Genomic DNA, 15,359 nt, shown 5'->3' on the forward strand with positions numbered 1-15,359 from the left:
CAAAAGCCCAATAATAATACAAATTTGTTTCAGTAACCCAAATTGAAATCCGAAACCCTATTAAAACCTTCGTCAGCTCAACCTCTTCCCTCCTCTGAATATTCCCGGTGAAATCCTCGCCGTCACTTTCGCCGGCGTAATTGATATGTAAGCTTCATTCTCTATTGATCACTTTCTCTGTGTATATATCTCTCTCTCCCCAAATTTTTACTCTTTAATAAGATCAAAACCTTCAATTTTTTCCTGGAATTTTAATGTTAAACCAGAAATTATACTGTTAATCTGTAGACTAATGTGCTCCCCATGTGATAATGACTTTACATATTGGATGGTGTGTGCTTTTGTAGTATTGAGTTCATGTCTACATAAAAAATGCATTTTTTGTTGGTAAAATTATGTGATGGAGGAAGACTGTAGTGGGATTTGAAAGCGCAGCATGGTTTCTAACTTCGCTTATTGCTTCTCTCAGACGTAGTGTTGCTGATTATGGCGGATGAGGTGCCACAGCCTCTAAATTATATACCAGAAGTGATTCTGAAGAAGAGGAAGAACAATGAAGAATGGGCAATCAGAAGAAAACTCCAGCTGGAACAGAAAGTCAGAAAGCTCAAATCTGATAGTTTTGTTATTAAGAAGCCTGAACAATTTATTCGAGAGTATAGAGATAAGGTATTTGATTAACTGAATTTGTTTTGTTAATTGCATCAATAATTAATTTGTTCGAACTTATGATATTTGTTCACATTTTAGTATAAAAGGTGAATTTTGAACTTTCTAATAAGTCCTACTCCTTTTGAGGACACTGACTAATTCTTCTAAGTAAAGTTGGTCATGTGCTCTCCCTAACTAGTGTCTTCTTCAATATACTTTAGTTAGCCTATCCTTAATTTGGTGTCTCCCAAAAGTGTAGACTAGTTGTCAAATCTTAGTGGAGTCGAAAGATAATAGATGAGTTTTTCTAGTCTGCCCAAAGCCTTGGTCGCCAGATTTATGCAATACATAATGCTGGTGAGATGTAGCAGTACCAGCCCAAAGGCCACTGTCATAAAAAAAAAATACTAATCTCAAGTTCTCAGCTTGTCTTTTTATTTGACTGTGACTATTCAGCAAGTAATGTGAGTTGGCCAGGCAAAAACCTCTCTGTTGATATTGATATTCTACATTCTGAATCAATAAGAGACAACAATATCTGTACATCTTTTAGGTACACGATTGTCCTTGGCAAGTTGCAACATAAAGAAGGAAAACATAAAACCTTCTTGGAGCAAACAAAGATGCTAACAACAGAGTCTTTTAAGTATGAAGTTTGAGGGGCATGAGTGAACTAACATTTTCTTATGGCTACAAACAAATCTTTCCAATTATTTGGGGCATATACTAGTGAGGAAAAGTAAATGTGCTGTACCCATCAGTTAAACAAACTCTCGAACAACAAGTTTTTAGGATATTGTTACAATATTTGAACACACAGACTTTGCATGTGGTTAGTGGCTACTAAACTTTACTTCAAAAGACAAAAAGGTCCTGCCTTAGTTTATATCTGATCAAATTGCCTCTTACTTAACAAAATTGAACATTCTGAGTTACACCAACATTGTATTGTTGCGTTTCTAGCCCAAGTCATGTAGATTGTTTGTTATATATTGTACTTCAATCGTGTGTAGATTGTCTAAGATCTTCTTATTTGCTTTGTTTCATTCAGGAGATGGACCTTGTCCAAATGAAACAAAGGGGAAAAAGAAGAGCCAAGGGAGCACTGACTACGTCAGAATCCAAACTTCTATTTGTAATACGCATTGGAGGGTAAGTTCATTATTTTGTTGTCACAGTCATAATCTTGTGGCTGGTTTGGCCTGCCGTAAGGTCCTAATGTTTGTGAGTAACTGCAGGAAAAGTGATATGCATCCAAGAACAAGGAAGGCTTTATACTCTTTGCGGTTGCGAAAAATCTTCAGTGGGGTCTTTGTCAAGGCAAATGAAAGAACACTGGAGATTCTACAAAAGGTGGAGCCTTTTGTTACATATGGGTATGTATACTTGATTTATGATTGCTGCAATGGTGTTCGCTTAGTTCATCTCCTTACTGCATAATTATACTTACCTCTTATCAATGAATACCAGACCTTATGCTTGCTGAGAGGGATGACCTTTTCAACTTTTTTACCTAATTACACCTTGATCATATTTACTACTTCATGTTACTTGATGATCTGCACCCCTTACTAAGTAGGGACCAGTTCATCCGTTCAATATATTTCCAAAAAAATGCCCCTTTATCTTCAGAAGGGGCTAATCACGTGGTTTATGTTGCATGCTTTAGGCTCCACTCGAAAGTCTTTAACTTCTTATATATGTCTCTTAAGCGTTGGGTTATGGTTTTTAATTCTTTATGGTTAAAATGCATATTGCTTCAGTATAATGCATATCTAATTGGAAACCCATGCATCCCGCGCTAGCATTAGTTATTAACGAGCAAATTTTCTACTAATTAAATACTATGAATACAAGGTGGAACAAATACAACAAGTGCCAGTTTTAATGATTAAATAAAATAAAGTCATGTTGCCATAGAGGAAGATGCTGTGGGACTATACTCTAATGTTTCTGTAATTCATGATATTGTTGTGAGTACCTTCTTTTTTGAGGAAGACATTGAATTACCTATATCATTTCTTATTTTCTCATGGCCAACTATCCTAACTTCTATCCAAGTTAGAGCAGTCTTTACCTTGATTGAATTTTCTAAGTAGTTATTCAGCTTTTGTATAGCTGCCTTCCTTATTCATTATCCCCGTCTGTTTTCAATTTATGTGATTCTGTTTCCTTTCTAGTTGGTGTAAAAGAAGGAAAACACCTTTCCAAATTTGGAAGCAATTTAATTTAAACTTACCATTTTATCATTAATGAGAATCTTTTATTACCACAGTTGTTTATGATACATTTAAGACCACAAGTTCCAAAAGTTTTATAACCGCACAAATACTATGACATGTTTAAGATAACAAGGTCCAAAAAGTCTACATTTCTCTCTTAACCTCCAAGTCCAGTCAAAAAGATACACCTAATTTGAAACAGATGGATAGTTATCTCTTCACGAGTATATGGTGGTTTTCCCCATTGAAAGATGTAAAATGTTCTATCTTCAGTTTCTCTTTTCGATAGTCAAAGTTCTCCATGTAAAAGGGGAACATCAGATATTTTATCTCTTTAACCCATGGTATATCTGATCGAACACTACTATGTCATTTGGAGGTTGGGCGTTTTACTTTCCTATCATCTCTAAATGGATGTTCATCTTCCAGTCATGAGTTCTTGAAATAATGTAATAAACAAGAAAGTTCTGCCATGTATTATGTAGCCGTAGGAGTCACATTAGTCCACCTGTACACTGGCTAAAGGGAACTAGTTTACACTTGTAATGATGTGTAGTAGTTTGTTTGTCGGAAACAGCTTCTTACCTCCACTAGGGATAAGGCTGTGTACACACCACCCGCCCGAGGCCTCAATTGTGGGGTTACACCGGATATGTTGTTGTTATGATGTGTGTTAAATGATGAAATTCAGTTTCTATTAGTAGGAAGTCAATGCCAAACCACCTTACCAATCAATGTGCTTTTTTCTTTGAAGCTACCCCAATCTGAAGAGTGTGAAAGACCTAATTTACAAGAAAGGTTCTGGGAAATTTGACAACCAGAGGGTGCCTTTGACTAGCAATGACATTGTTGAACAGGTGCCTTTGTTTCCATTTCTTTTACCATCACATAACACAATAATTGAATTCATCACTCTTTGTTTTCGAGCATTCCTGCATTGTCTCAACTACAACTTATTTTGGCAGACACTGGGCCAATATGGCATTATATGCTTAGAGGACGTCGTGAGAGAGATTGCAAGTGTTGGTCCACACTTCAAGGAGGTTACTAGCTTTCTATGCCCCTTTGCTCTCACTAAGCCAGAGAAAGCTTTGCAGGGTAAGAAGAAACGATACAATGATGGTGGCGATTCAGGAAATCGTCAGGATCACATCAATGAGTTGATATCTAAGATGAATTAGCATAGACACCCGTGTCTCCGGACCAAATTTTTGTTGAGTGTTATAATATAGTATGGTATGGGTTATTGTAAAAGATGGAGCATCGTAATCACCATCCTAGGTGCTATTCCTTTTCCTCCACCCATTCATGTCATGTATTCTGTCTCAAGCCATTAAAAGGTATCATTGTATCTTCTTTCCGCTACTTAATCAGATATTTTCATACTGCTGAAGTTAAAATGCCAAAAATGTACCTATAACATTATTATCAATGAAAAAAGAGCAGTAAAAAATCATGGAGGATTCGGAAGATGGGGTTGCAGTAACCTGCCATTATTAGCTCAAACCAGAAAAGCATATCAAGAGTTCATTAGTGTTACACTGGTAGAATTCCAAGGGGAGGCATTAAATTTTCATCCAACAACATAAACCAGCAACACCTGTGCTGGAAAGATTCATGGAACCAAAAGTCTAAAGTAATTATCATTGACAACAAAATGTCAAACTGCAAATTTGTCAAATGATGCTATCACAGCATAGACACACAAACAAAGCTAACATGCCAACAAATATATTCTACCATGATATCAGAACAGATATCTAAAGCTAACCAAGACCACCTCCATCCTCCGTCCCAGTATCATTTGTTTTTGACTCCAACGAACTGAATATCACAACAACATTGAACCAAACCAGTTCTCCCTACAGATAAAGAAAAAAGTCAAGCAAAGCATAGCATGAATGCAGGATAATAAGAATGAACCTTAACCATATTAAAGACAGTAAGAGCTTTAATGGGTGCGGCAACTGAAACACCACCACCACATGAATGTAGTTTTCCTAGAGACACTCGAAATTAGCCAAAAGAAGGGTGGTATCATAAATGAAGAGCAAACACTCTTATCACAAGTTTACATTAGTGTGGCATCATAAGCACACACAAACACTAAGGATCTATCTTTCTATAGTTCACACATTTTTATTTTTTTGTTCTTCAATGGAGGACTCCATTCTCCACAACACCTAAACCATACAAGACACCGGCATACTTCTCAAGTGAGCCAATAAAGAAATTCTCTTTCAACTTCCTAAAAGTACAAGCTGTGAGCAAGCTATCCGAACCGGCCTGATGGCAGACACCAACTCTCTCAACTTCCAACAACTCCGCAAGCTTGTTCAGTCCACCATGAAGACTGTTGCAGAACTTCATCAAATGCTTAACATCATAAAGCACAGGGAAGTACATGTTGATCAGATTGAAGAAACCTTCTTGAGTTTCAGGCAAATCCTGGCATGTCAAGATCTTCAACAAGTAACCAAAATCATACCCACTATGAAATGTAACCCAATACACATTATCATTCAACACAATCCCTGAAGACATCAAAATCTCACCAAACCGTTTAGCATCAATCCCATTTTCTATGTTCTTCTTGAAATCAATACCACTCTGCCTCAACAACTCAATCGAGTCGTTAGCATAAACATCCTCATTCGGATTAAAATCACAGAAATTAAACTGCCAAATGCAGTACTTATCAGTTCCACACTTGGGCAAATTCCCATCTTCATCAGAAAACGTTAAACCCAACTGAATCAACTTCAACAAATCTACGTTATCCTTCAAAGTCTGATAATGATAATCATTACTATTCTTAAAATTCCCAACCGGACGAAGAACAACTCCAGGAAACTCCGTATCCATAGCTATAAACGGATAATCATCAACGACTTCTCGAATCAAATCAAACTCTTCTTCCAGATTATCACTCCAAACTTCTCGAATGTGAATCGAGTCGCTTTTAGGCAAAAGCGACATTTCCCAGAAGAAAAAAAAACTTGTTCACCAAATCTCAAATCCTTCTTCGATAATCGTTAAATCCAAAACCAGATCTACAAAAAGTTGAAAAAGAACCAAACTTCCCAGAAAAAAAAAAACTTGTTCACCAAATCTCAAATCCTTCTTCGATAATCGTTAAATCCAAAACCAGATCTACAAAAAGTTGAAAAAGAACCAAACTTTATGAAACAAAAACACAAACCCACAAAAGATAAACCGATCATTTTCAAATCTTACCTTGTAATACATAAAGATTTGAACTTTTCAACATAAATCGATGATAAATAACTTGGGATTTCTTAAATTATGAAGAAAAATTTATGTGAGGCGGTGAATAAGGATAAGAACAAAAGATCTTTGGTTTTTTTTTTTGTATATAATATATATATTCTTTTTTTTGTTGTTGAGCTTGTTCTAGATTGGGTACTGTTTGGCGTAAGGTGATAGGTTGGGTAGGGTGGGTACTGGGGCTTATGGGTATCCACCTCTTTCACAAAATCACAACTCAAATCTCTGATTATAAATTCCAGAGACTTGTTATAATCTGAAATGGTTTTGTTATCTTTTCCATTTTTTTTGCATAAACAAAAGGCAACAACTTGATACAGAAGAAGACGAAGTAAATCACCTTATAATTGAATTGCAAAAAAAACTGTTTTTTTAATTAATTTAATAATGATGGACCAACTTTTTGTCGGTTGGTGTTTAATATTAAAGATAAGTAAATGGGTTTTTAAAATTTTAGTTTGCTGAAGGGTTTTGGTTTTTTTTTTTTATTATCATTTTTGTCGATGAATGTGAGAGAACTTTGTTTATATAGGAGGGATGTGGTGAAAGGAATTGAAATATGGATTTGAGTAAAAGAATGAAAAGAGCATATTTTAATGGAAAAATTAGCAATTAAGACAACTTAAAGAACATAATTAATCAAAATAACATTAATTTAAAATTTTTAGTGATAATGACAAAATAGCAATATGTTATATTAATTTTACGTATTTTTATTAAATGTATGTATTTTCAGATTTTAGTGTATTTTGGTTTTATTAAATTAATATATTAATGGAAACTCATTGATTGGACCAAAACATGGTCCAATAACATTTAATGAAAAAAAAAAAAAATTAATTAACTTTTTGTGTAAAGTTCCAAGAAAGGTAAAAATTAAAATCAATTCAAAATTTTCAACCAAAATTTCAAGTTCCTTGTTCAAATTTTCCAGATTTCTTCATCAAAGCCATTGTTATCAAGGATTCAAGCAGATTTTCGAGCTAGGTTCATTATTAAAGCAGATTTCGTGGTGGAAAGGTTAGTTTAAATTTCGATTTCGATTTTTTGAGCATTTTTTGTTCAAGTTCTGATTTTGTATATCAAGAATTTATGGACAATTTATGTGATTTTTGTTTTAATATACATCATACATTTATGATTTTGTATTTTTTGTCTATTTCTTGTGATTTTTTTTCAATTTTTAAGATTAGGTAGATTATGAAAAGTCATTGATTATCAAGGATTCAAGAAGATTTTTGAGCTAGATTCATTATTAAAGCAGATTTCGTGGTGACAAGGTTAGTTCAAATTTCGGTTTCGATTTTTTTAGCGATTTTTGTTAAAATTCTGATTTTGTATATCAAGAATTTATGTATCGCAAGCTCAACAAGAGAATGAGTTCTTTAATGTAGTATTCATAGATAATGTTCCTCAACAGTCGCATGGGTCTCTGTAAGTTTGTGTTTCTTTTGATTTTACTATCATCAAATTATCAATATTATATTGTGTACTAACTTTTAATTTCTTATATTATAGGGATTATGGTATTTATATGCTAGCTTTTGCCGAATACCTATCATATGGCCAAGGTATTCCAGCGAATATTTTGGATGCATCGAGTTTACGCTCAAGATATGCTACACTTCTTTGGAATTATGGCCAACAAAAGAATGATGTCGGAGCAATAAGTGACAATGAAGCACCTCCACGATATAGCAGATTCAATGTAGCAATGGAGGAGATTGATACAATTCAAATAGATTAGTTGTTGTCCATTTTTTGATGTGTAATTGGACATTAGTTTTTGTATTCTATGAAACGATTTTAAAGGGTTCCAGTTCTTTTGTGTTTATTAATGTATAAAATCTTGAAGTTATGGTTTCAAAGGTTTTGAGTTAATATTAAAGTGTTCAAGCTTAAGTATTGCATGTGGGGTACACAAAACTCATTTTTGATGTTTAAATGCAATACATATGATTCTACCAACATACATATGATTCTACCAACATACAATATATATAGAACAAATATAATGTAGATTAAAATCATGGATACGAATACATTTCGTTATAAAAGGTATACCAAAACAATTACAATAATCTATCAAAATGTATGCATTCATATGTTTCAAATGGATGTAAGACTTGATATTAAATTATTAAATTGTAAATACAATTAATAATACTAACAACATAAAAAAGATCGAATACGTATAGCGAATATGAATACTTTTAGAGAGAAAACGAAAACAAAAAAAAAAAATTGTTTGCATTAAAATGTTACAAAAACAATTTATATTAAATTATAAATACAATTTAACTTGAATACAAGTAACTGCAATAATTTTGTTTCTGACTCATACAAATTTAACTCATACATTCTAGATAGAGCAAATACAATATAGATTAAAAACATAAATATGAAAACTTCCTCAAAAGATATTAATACCAGGGATACAAATACATTTCAATAGAAAACGAAGAAAAAAAAATTTGTATTCATTAAAATGTTACAAAATATAATTTATATTATATTATAAATACAATTCAAAATGTATGCATTCATAAAAGGTATACCAAAACAATTACAATACAATAAAAAGGTATACCAAAACAATTACAATAATCTAACAAAATGTATGCATTCATATGTTTCAAATGGATGTAAGACTTGATATTAAATTATTAAATTGTAAATACAATTAATAATACTAACAACATCAAAAAGATAGAATAAGTATAGCGAATATGATTACTTTTAGATAGAAAACGAAAACAAAAAAAAAATTGTATGCATTAAAATGTTACAAAAACAATTTATATTAAATTATAAATACAATTTAACTTGAATACAAGTAACTGCAATAATTTTGTTTCTGACTCATACAAATTTAACTCATACATTCTAGATAGAGCAAATACAATATAGATTAAAAACATAAATATGAACACTTCCTCAAAAGATATTAATACCAGGGATACAAATACATTTCAATAGAAAATGAAGAAAAAAAAATTTGTATTCATTAAAATGTTACAAAATATAATTTATATTATATTATAAATATAATTCAAATGGAATACAAGTAACTGCAAAGGTTGTGTATGTGAATTCGATTATATTTGCAGAATTCGAATTGTATAATAAAGCTTCTTTATCAATTGAATAATAGAGGAGACAAATTTGTTTGTATTCTTTTTTTAAATATGAAGAATAGGGAAGAAGAAAAAAAACGTTCAACTTAATATATGCCAAAAGTACAGCTTTTAAAAAGTAACTGAAGGATTATTAATACTACTTACCTTTTTTATATTTTAATTTCCATTTTTTCTATAATTTTTTTTTATAAATATACATATCATATTAAAAGAAAAAATACGGTATTCCTAATGTAAACTAATTAAAACATGCTAGTATTACTAAATATAGAAATATTGTTACTGTGTCACCAAAAAAACTAACATATTGCTGTTTTGATAAAATTCCCTTTAGTCTTATGTAGTTTAAGCCCATATAAATGTAACACAATACAATCTGAAAGATTTTAGTTTTGGCCACTTTGTAGAAAGAAGAAAAAAACATTTTCTATAAAAAAAAAAATTATTTTTTTATATTTCTCTCCTTGTCAAGAAAAGAATTGTTGTTTTTAGTTTGATTTGATAAACTAATAATTATATGAGGGAAAACAAACTTAAGAAAAAAAATTTTAACTTGGACGAATTAGTTTATGACTTTGTATTATTATATTTTACCTCGTAATCAATTTATTTTAGGAGAAATTACCTAAGTAACATTTTATTTTTATCATAATCTCTAAAATTTCTTACCATTATAAAGTTACAAAATTTCCCTCCTTGGTACATCCTTATCCACTCTCAGATACATCTCTATCTTCTCTCGGATACATCTTTATCCCTCTTGGGTACATTCCTATCCCCTATCGGGTACATCTCTTTTTTCCTGGATACATCCGTAAGCTATGTATCCACAAGTTTGTTGAATAACAATGTATCACGATCTATGTATCCACATGTCTACTGATATAACCAAAATCCTTTAGTTTTAAGGATTTTCTTAATTGGAAAAAGGATAGAGATCAAATGTAATTAACTCTTAATACTATGAGATTTATGTAATTTTTAGATTTTTTTCAACTTATACAAACTTTATCTGGACGGATCAGATCATGACAGTTTTGATCCATTTCGGCCCATTAAAAATTTACCTAAAATTGCAAAGAGTAACTTTCACATATAGCAAACATAAAAATCATATTTATATGCTATAGCTATACTTTGCATAATTGCGTTCCATAGCAAACATAAATATATATATTTCGTTATATATATATATATATAAAAACAGCCATATAATTCGTTATACATATACAAATAAACCAGTTGTATAATTTGCTACATATACAAAAGAAAGCAGTTGTATACAAAAGATCAATTGTATAATTTGTGTGTATAAAACGAGAAAGAGAGAAAGACAAAAGAAAATTGGGCAGGGGAATATTTGTATTTTATAATTATATAAGTGTATAGAACGAAGATACATGTATTTGCATGTGTATATACAACTTTTCTCTCGCTTTATACAAACAGAAACACAACTTATACATTTGGTTTCTGTTTGTATAAGTGAGAGAGGCGAGGGTAGTGAGTGATACCGGGAGAGTGGCAAGCGAGATTTGGGAGATGGGAGACTAGAGGTGAACGAAAATATATGTGTATATACAATTTTCTCTTGCTTTATACAAACACAAACGCATTTTATACATTTGTGTTTGTATAAAAGTGAGAAGGAGCGAGAGAGGGAAAGTGGAGAGCGAGAGTTTGAGGGAGAGAGGCGACTGACAAACAGTTTGATACAAGGCACAAAAAGTATTGTTATAATATTTATTATTAATTTGCCATTATATACCATTTTTTCAATTGCAAATTAGGCATGTGGACTACAAACAGGATCTATGGGCCAGATGATGTAGGCAAAAAAAGCCTACGACTCATTGGGGTTATGAAGCCCATTGACAGTCAAAGGAGATATCTATACAGCAGTTTTACTCTTAAATACACTACCACTTTTCGTTGAACGCAATACATTTTGAACTTATGACCTCATTTGCCTTTGAGAGCAAAATTCAAATGTGTATTATCTCACAAATTCAGTTAATATAAAAAAAAAGGAATATATTTTATTTATTTTTTACAGTGAAATGTGTATCACAGATGACATGCATTAGTCAAACTCTCAAAACATGCTAGAATATCTGTTTTGAGGAAAATAATGTTATAGGATTATTGAATATCTGCACATAATTGGTATATACATTAATCAACTCTTTATAAATGCCACTCCCTTCGTTTCACAAAGAATTACCTAGTTTGACTTGACACGGAGTTTGAGTACGAAGAAGACTTTTGTATCTTGTAGTCCAAAATTAAAGTTAGGTTAAATGTACAAAATTGCCCTTTAATCTTGTGGCCTTAAACATGTCACCTGGAAAGTTGAAATTAAAATGTTATCAAAAAAAGAAAAAGGTCATTCTTTTTTAAACAAACTAGAAAGGAAAGAATGTCATTTTTGATTAAACGAAGAGAGTGATATACAAAGTCTTATACGAAGAAAAATTAATAATAAAGCAAGCGATTTGGCTTCGCCGCAGATCATGTTGCATGTGAGTTCACGAAAATATCACTCTCAATATATAAAATTTTATATTAACTTTTAGTAAGGTAAGTCTTATCACTTTTATTATTATTATTATTATTGTTCACGATCCCACTCAATTGTTAAAAAAACAAAAAAAAGAAAATAGTATGCAATCGTCAGAACAAGGAATAAATACTAAGAATGCTTATAATTAAAAAGACAATAATTGAACACTTTAGTCTGAATAATTTTTCTTAATTTGTCGGGAGATATAATTGCCAAAATTTTCAAAATAATACTTTTCCATAATGGAGTATGTATGTAATCATAGACATATCTTTCTAATTAATTAGAGTTATCATGAAATAATAAATACTATTTTATTTACTATTATTATATTTGTCCTTAATTATTTATCACTTTTGAATGACCACACCTATTAAAAAAATATTTACTTATATAGTAAGTTTACCATTTCTCTTACTAATTATGTATTGTAAAGACTTAAGATTTTTAATAAGTTCTACTTTTTCAGAGTAATTATACTTTTTCAGAATAATTAATTGAGAATATAATAGGTAAAAAAAAAAGTAACTTTTCACATATAGCAACTACAAAAATAGTATTTGTATGTTATAGCTATATTGTACATAATTGCGCGTCATAACAAACATATATATATGTGCGTGTCTACAATTTTCTCTCGCTTTATACAAACAGAAACATAATTTATACAATTCTATTTGTACAAGCGAGAGAGGCGAGGGAGAGACTGACAAGCAAGATCTAGGAGAGAGATAAGTGAGATCTGGAAGAGAGAGGAATGAAAATACATGTGTATATATAATTTTTCTCTCGTTTTATACAAGTACAAACACAATTTATACATTTTTGTTTGGAGAGACAAGGGAGAGACAACAGTGGCGAGCAAGATTCACCAGGAGAGAGACGAATTAAAAACAGAACTTACTATGAAATACAATTAGATCAAACTATATTTATAACAATTAATTTTAATTTATTAAAATAGATAAATATAATTAGAAATAAAGAGAGTATTAAAAATATTCCAAATTGGAATCAACTCGCTATTTTTTAATATAAATTTAAATTTAGTCAGATCTCGATGCGAGCGACTTCGATGGGCTTTGCCGCTCCTTGTACTTCTATCCAAACAATGTCCTCCAATAACTATTGGACAGCCCACAGATTTCTTAATTTTCCCCTACACTGCTCCGCCTCCTTTTATTTGAGTCTCTGTTTTTCCACTTCACATTTTCGCAATTCTCAAGTATATTCCATTCAAATTAACAAAGATTCCATCTTTAAACCTCACTACTTGCATCTGCTTAAACCATTTTTCAGCTTTATGGAAGATAAAATTGATCAATCGAAGCAAGAAATGGATCATTTAATGGATGGTTCGAGAAGTATTATATTCGGGAAGTACGAGATGGGGAGGCTATTAGGCCAAGGAACATTTGCAAAGGTTTATTATAGCAGAGATATCAAAACTTGTGAAAGCGTAGCGATTAAAGTAATCAACAAAGATCATGTTAAAAGAGAAGGAATGATGGAGCAAATCATTCGAGAAATTTCTATTATGCGATTAGTTCGACATCCAAACATCGTGGAAATCAAAGAAGTTATGGCTACGAAACAAAAAATCTTTGTAGTTATGGAATATGTTAAAGGGGGTGAGCTTTTCGCAAAAGTTGCTAATGGCAAACTTAAGGAAGATGTTGCAAGAAAGTACTTCCAGCAATTGATTAGCGCTGTTGATTTCTGCCATAGTCGCGGTGTATTTCACCGCGATTTGAAACCTGAGAACTTACTCCTTGATGAAAATGAAAACTTGAAGGTGTCTGATTTTGGGTTATCAGCTTTGTCTGAGCAATTGAGGAGCGATGGTTTGCTTCATACACGGTGTGGAACTCCAGCTTATGTTGCCCCTGAAGTGCTGAGGAAAAAAGGGTATGATGGTGCTAAATCTGATATTTGGTCTTGTGGGGTTATTTTATATGTTCTTTTAGCTGGATTTCTACCATTTAAACACGAGAATTTGATGAAGATGTATCGAAAAGTCTTTAAAGGTGAATATGAATTTCCTCCATGGTTTTCCCCTGAAGCTAAGAAACTGATATCAAAGCTTCTAGTAGCTGATCCAGAAAAAAGAATTACAATTTCAGCTGTAACAAAAGTCCCTTGGTTTATCAAAGAATTCAATCGATCTTCTTCTTTTTCTTCCATCGAAGAAAACAACACAGATCAGAAACAGGAAACCAAAGAACCAAGTTTGGGAGCTAGATCAAAATCAGCTCCACCTTTTTACAACGCATTTGAATTCATATCGTCAATGTCTTCAGGGTTCGATTTATCAAGCCTTTTTGAAGGTAAAAAGAAATCCGGTTCTCTTTTCACATCGAAATGCTCTGCTTCAACAATCATGTCAAAACTCGAATCTTTAGCGAAGAAGGTGGATTTTCAGATTGTATCCGCTAAGGAATTCAAGGTGAAGATGCAAGGAACATCGAATGGGCGAAAAGGGAAATTGTCAGTTATGGCTGAAGTTTTCCAAGTTGCACCAGAAGTGGCGATTGTTGAATTCTCAAAATCTGCTGGAGACACCTTAGAATATAAAAAGTTCTGTGAAGAAGATGTACGGCCTTCGCTTAAAGATATTGTTTGGACATGGCAAGGTGAGAATAATGGCCGTGACTAAACTTTAATTACTGCAGGTAAAATATAAGCCAGAACTATACTGTTTTTACTTTTATCAGAGTTCTAGCCAATTTTGTTTGATGCTATGATGAGTTGATATATGTAAATACTTTTGTAATTTCTAATATTTTATGGATATTTTAATGTCATTGAGGTATGTGTAAATTACTTCGGTCTGTAGCGTAGAGGCGAATCAACAATTTTATATTAGTATAGAGTACCATTTTGTTCAATTTGTTGTATAATATTTATATGTTCTAATTTTATCTAATACTCTGTATATAAAATTCTAGCCGAAAACAACAAAGATTAGTTGAACCTACTCCGCCTCCTAATTGACTATCCTTATTTTATAATGATTATGAAGGCGGAGTTAGAATTTAAAAAACTTTATGAATTATGAATTTAAAATTGATGACTTCAAAGTGTTCAGATTTAGAATTGATTTCTATATGTACGTATTTGATAAATTTTTAAATATGAATATATTATTTGAGCAAAAGCTACTGAATTCAATGAACGTGTATCTCACTTTCGCTCCTAGATATGTTTCTATATATGCCAGAGAAGGTATGCCCATGGTTTAAAAAGTATTTTGATAAAGAAAGTTTGTGGGGTTTTGATTCTACATGATTGAAGTGGGAACCATGGGCGGCAGCTAGGTGATATTGTTGGTTTTATTTTTGGGTAATGGCAGTTGTTGCACCAAGATTTGGCTCCCCTCCGTTTCGTCAAGTATACACCTAAATAAAAAATATGTGTACTATTTAATTATTAAAGGTTAAGATTATATTGTATTAAAAAGCTAGTAAAATTGACCTCGGTAAGAAAAATATTCCT

General features: G+C 31.9%; 3 protein-coding genes and 1 long non-coding RNA gene across 5 annotated transcripts; 3 read left to right on the forward strand and 1 right to left on the reverse strand.

The window, feature by feature from the left end:
• LOC107023282 (60S ribosomal protein L7-2-like) lies at positions 1-4,329 on the forward strand. The gene is made up of 6 exons (XM_015223924.2): positions 1-147; positions 470-669; positions 1,703-1,803; positions 1,890-2,027; positions 3,628-3,730; positions 3,839-4,329. The coding sequence occupies exons 2-6, from the start codon at positions 487-489 to the stop codon at positions 4,052-4,054; spliced, it is 741 nt and encodes a 246-aa protein (XP_015079410.1). The 5' UTR covers positions 1-147; positions 470-486; the 3' UTR covers positions 4,055-4,329.
• A 560-nt stretch (positions 4,330-4,889) lies between these two features.
• On the reverse strand, positions 4,890-6,505 carry LOC107023281 (probable CCR4-associated factor 1 homolog 6). Its single transcript, XM_015223923.1, has 2 exons — positions 6,111-6,505; positions 4,890-6,026 (listed from the first exon to the last, which is right to left on the reverse strand). Exon 2 carries the CDS (start codon positions 5,850-5,852, stop codon positions 5,028-5,030), a length of 825 nt encoding a protein of 274 aa, XP_015079409.1. The 5' UTR covers positions 5,853-6,026; positions 6,111-6,505; the 3' UTR covers positions 4,890-5,027.
• A 501-nt stretch (positions 6,506-7,006) lies between these two features.
• On the forward strand, positions 7,007-7,999 carry LOC107022916. 2 transcript variants are annotated; one of them, XR_001457156.2, is made up of 3 exons: positions 7,007-7,181; positions 7,350-7,441; positions 7,680-7,999. It is a non-coding gene; the product is annotated as an uncharacterized LOC107022916 (long non-coding RNA). The 2 variants fall into 2 exon arrangements; XR_001457157.2 differs by having other exon boundaries at positions 7,355-7,441.
• A 4,935-nt stretch (positions 8,000-12,934) lies between these two features.
• Positions 12,935-14,752, forward strand: LOC107021109 (CBL-interacting serine/threonine-protein kinase 5-like). Its single transcript, XM_015221703.2, has one exon. It carries the CDS (start codon positions 12,940-12,942, stop codon positions 14,518-14,520), a length of 1,581 nt encoding a protein of 526 aa, XP_015077189.1. The 5' UTR covers positions 12,935-12,939; the 3' UTR covers positions 14,521-14,752.
• The last annotated feature ends 607 nt before the right edge of the window (positions 14,753-15,359 follow it).

This window comes from Solanum pennellii, chromosome 6 (assembly GCF_001406875.1).
Source record: "Solanum pennellii chromosome 6, SPENNV200".
Taxonomy (NCBI): domain Eukaryota; kingdom Viridiplantae; phylum Streptophyta; class Magnoliopsida; order Solanales; family Solanaceae; genus Solanum; species Solanum pennellii.

Excerpts from the sequence above, each read along its gene's own strand:
- LOC107023282 (XM_015223924.2), top strand. The coding sequence starts at position 487 with ATGGCGGATGAGGTGCCACAGCCTCTAAATTATATACCAGAAGTGATT. Across the intron at positions 670-1,702 it reads TTCGAGAGTATAGAGATAAG|GAGATGGACCTTGTCCAAAT; the intron begins GTATTTGATTAA and ends TGTTTCATTCAG. Across the intron at positions 3,731-3,838 it reads GCAATGACATTGTTGAACAG|ACACTGGGCCAATATGGCAT; the intron begins GTGCCTTTGTTT and ends TTATTTTGGCAG.
- LOC107023281 (XM_015223923.1), bottom strand. The coding sequence starts at position 5,852 with ATGTCGCTTTTGCCTAAAAGCGACTCGATTCACATTCGAGAAGTTTGG.
- LOC107021109 (XM_015221703.2), top strand. The coding sequence starts at position 12,940 with ATGGGCTTTGCCGCTCCTTGTACTTCTATCCAAACAATGTCCTCCAAT.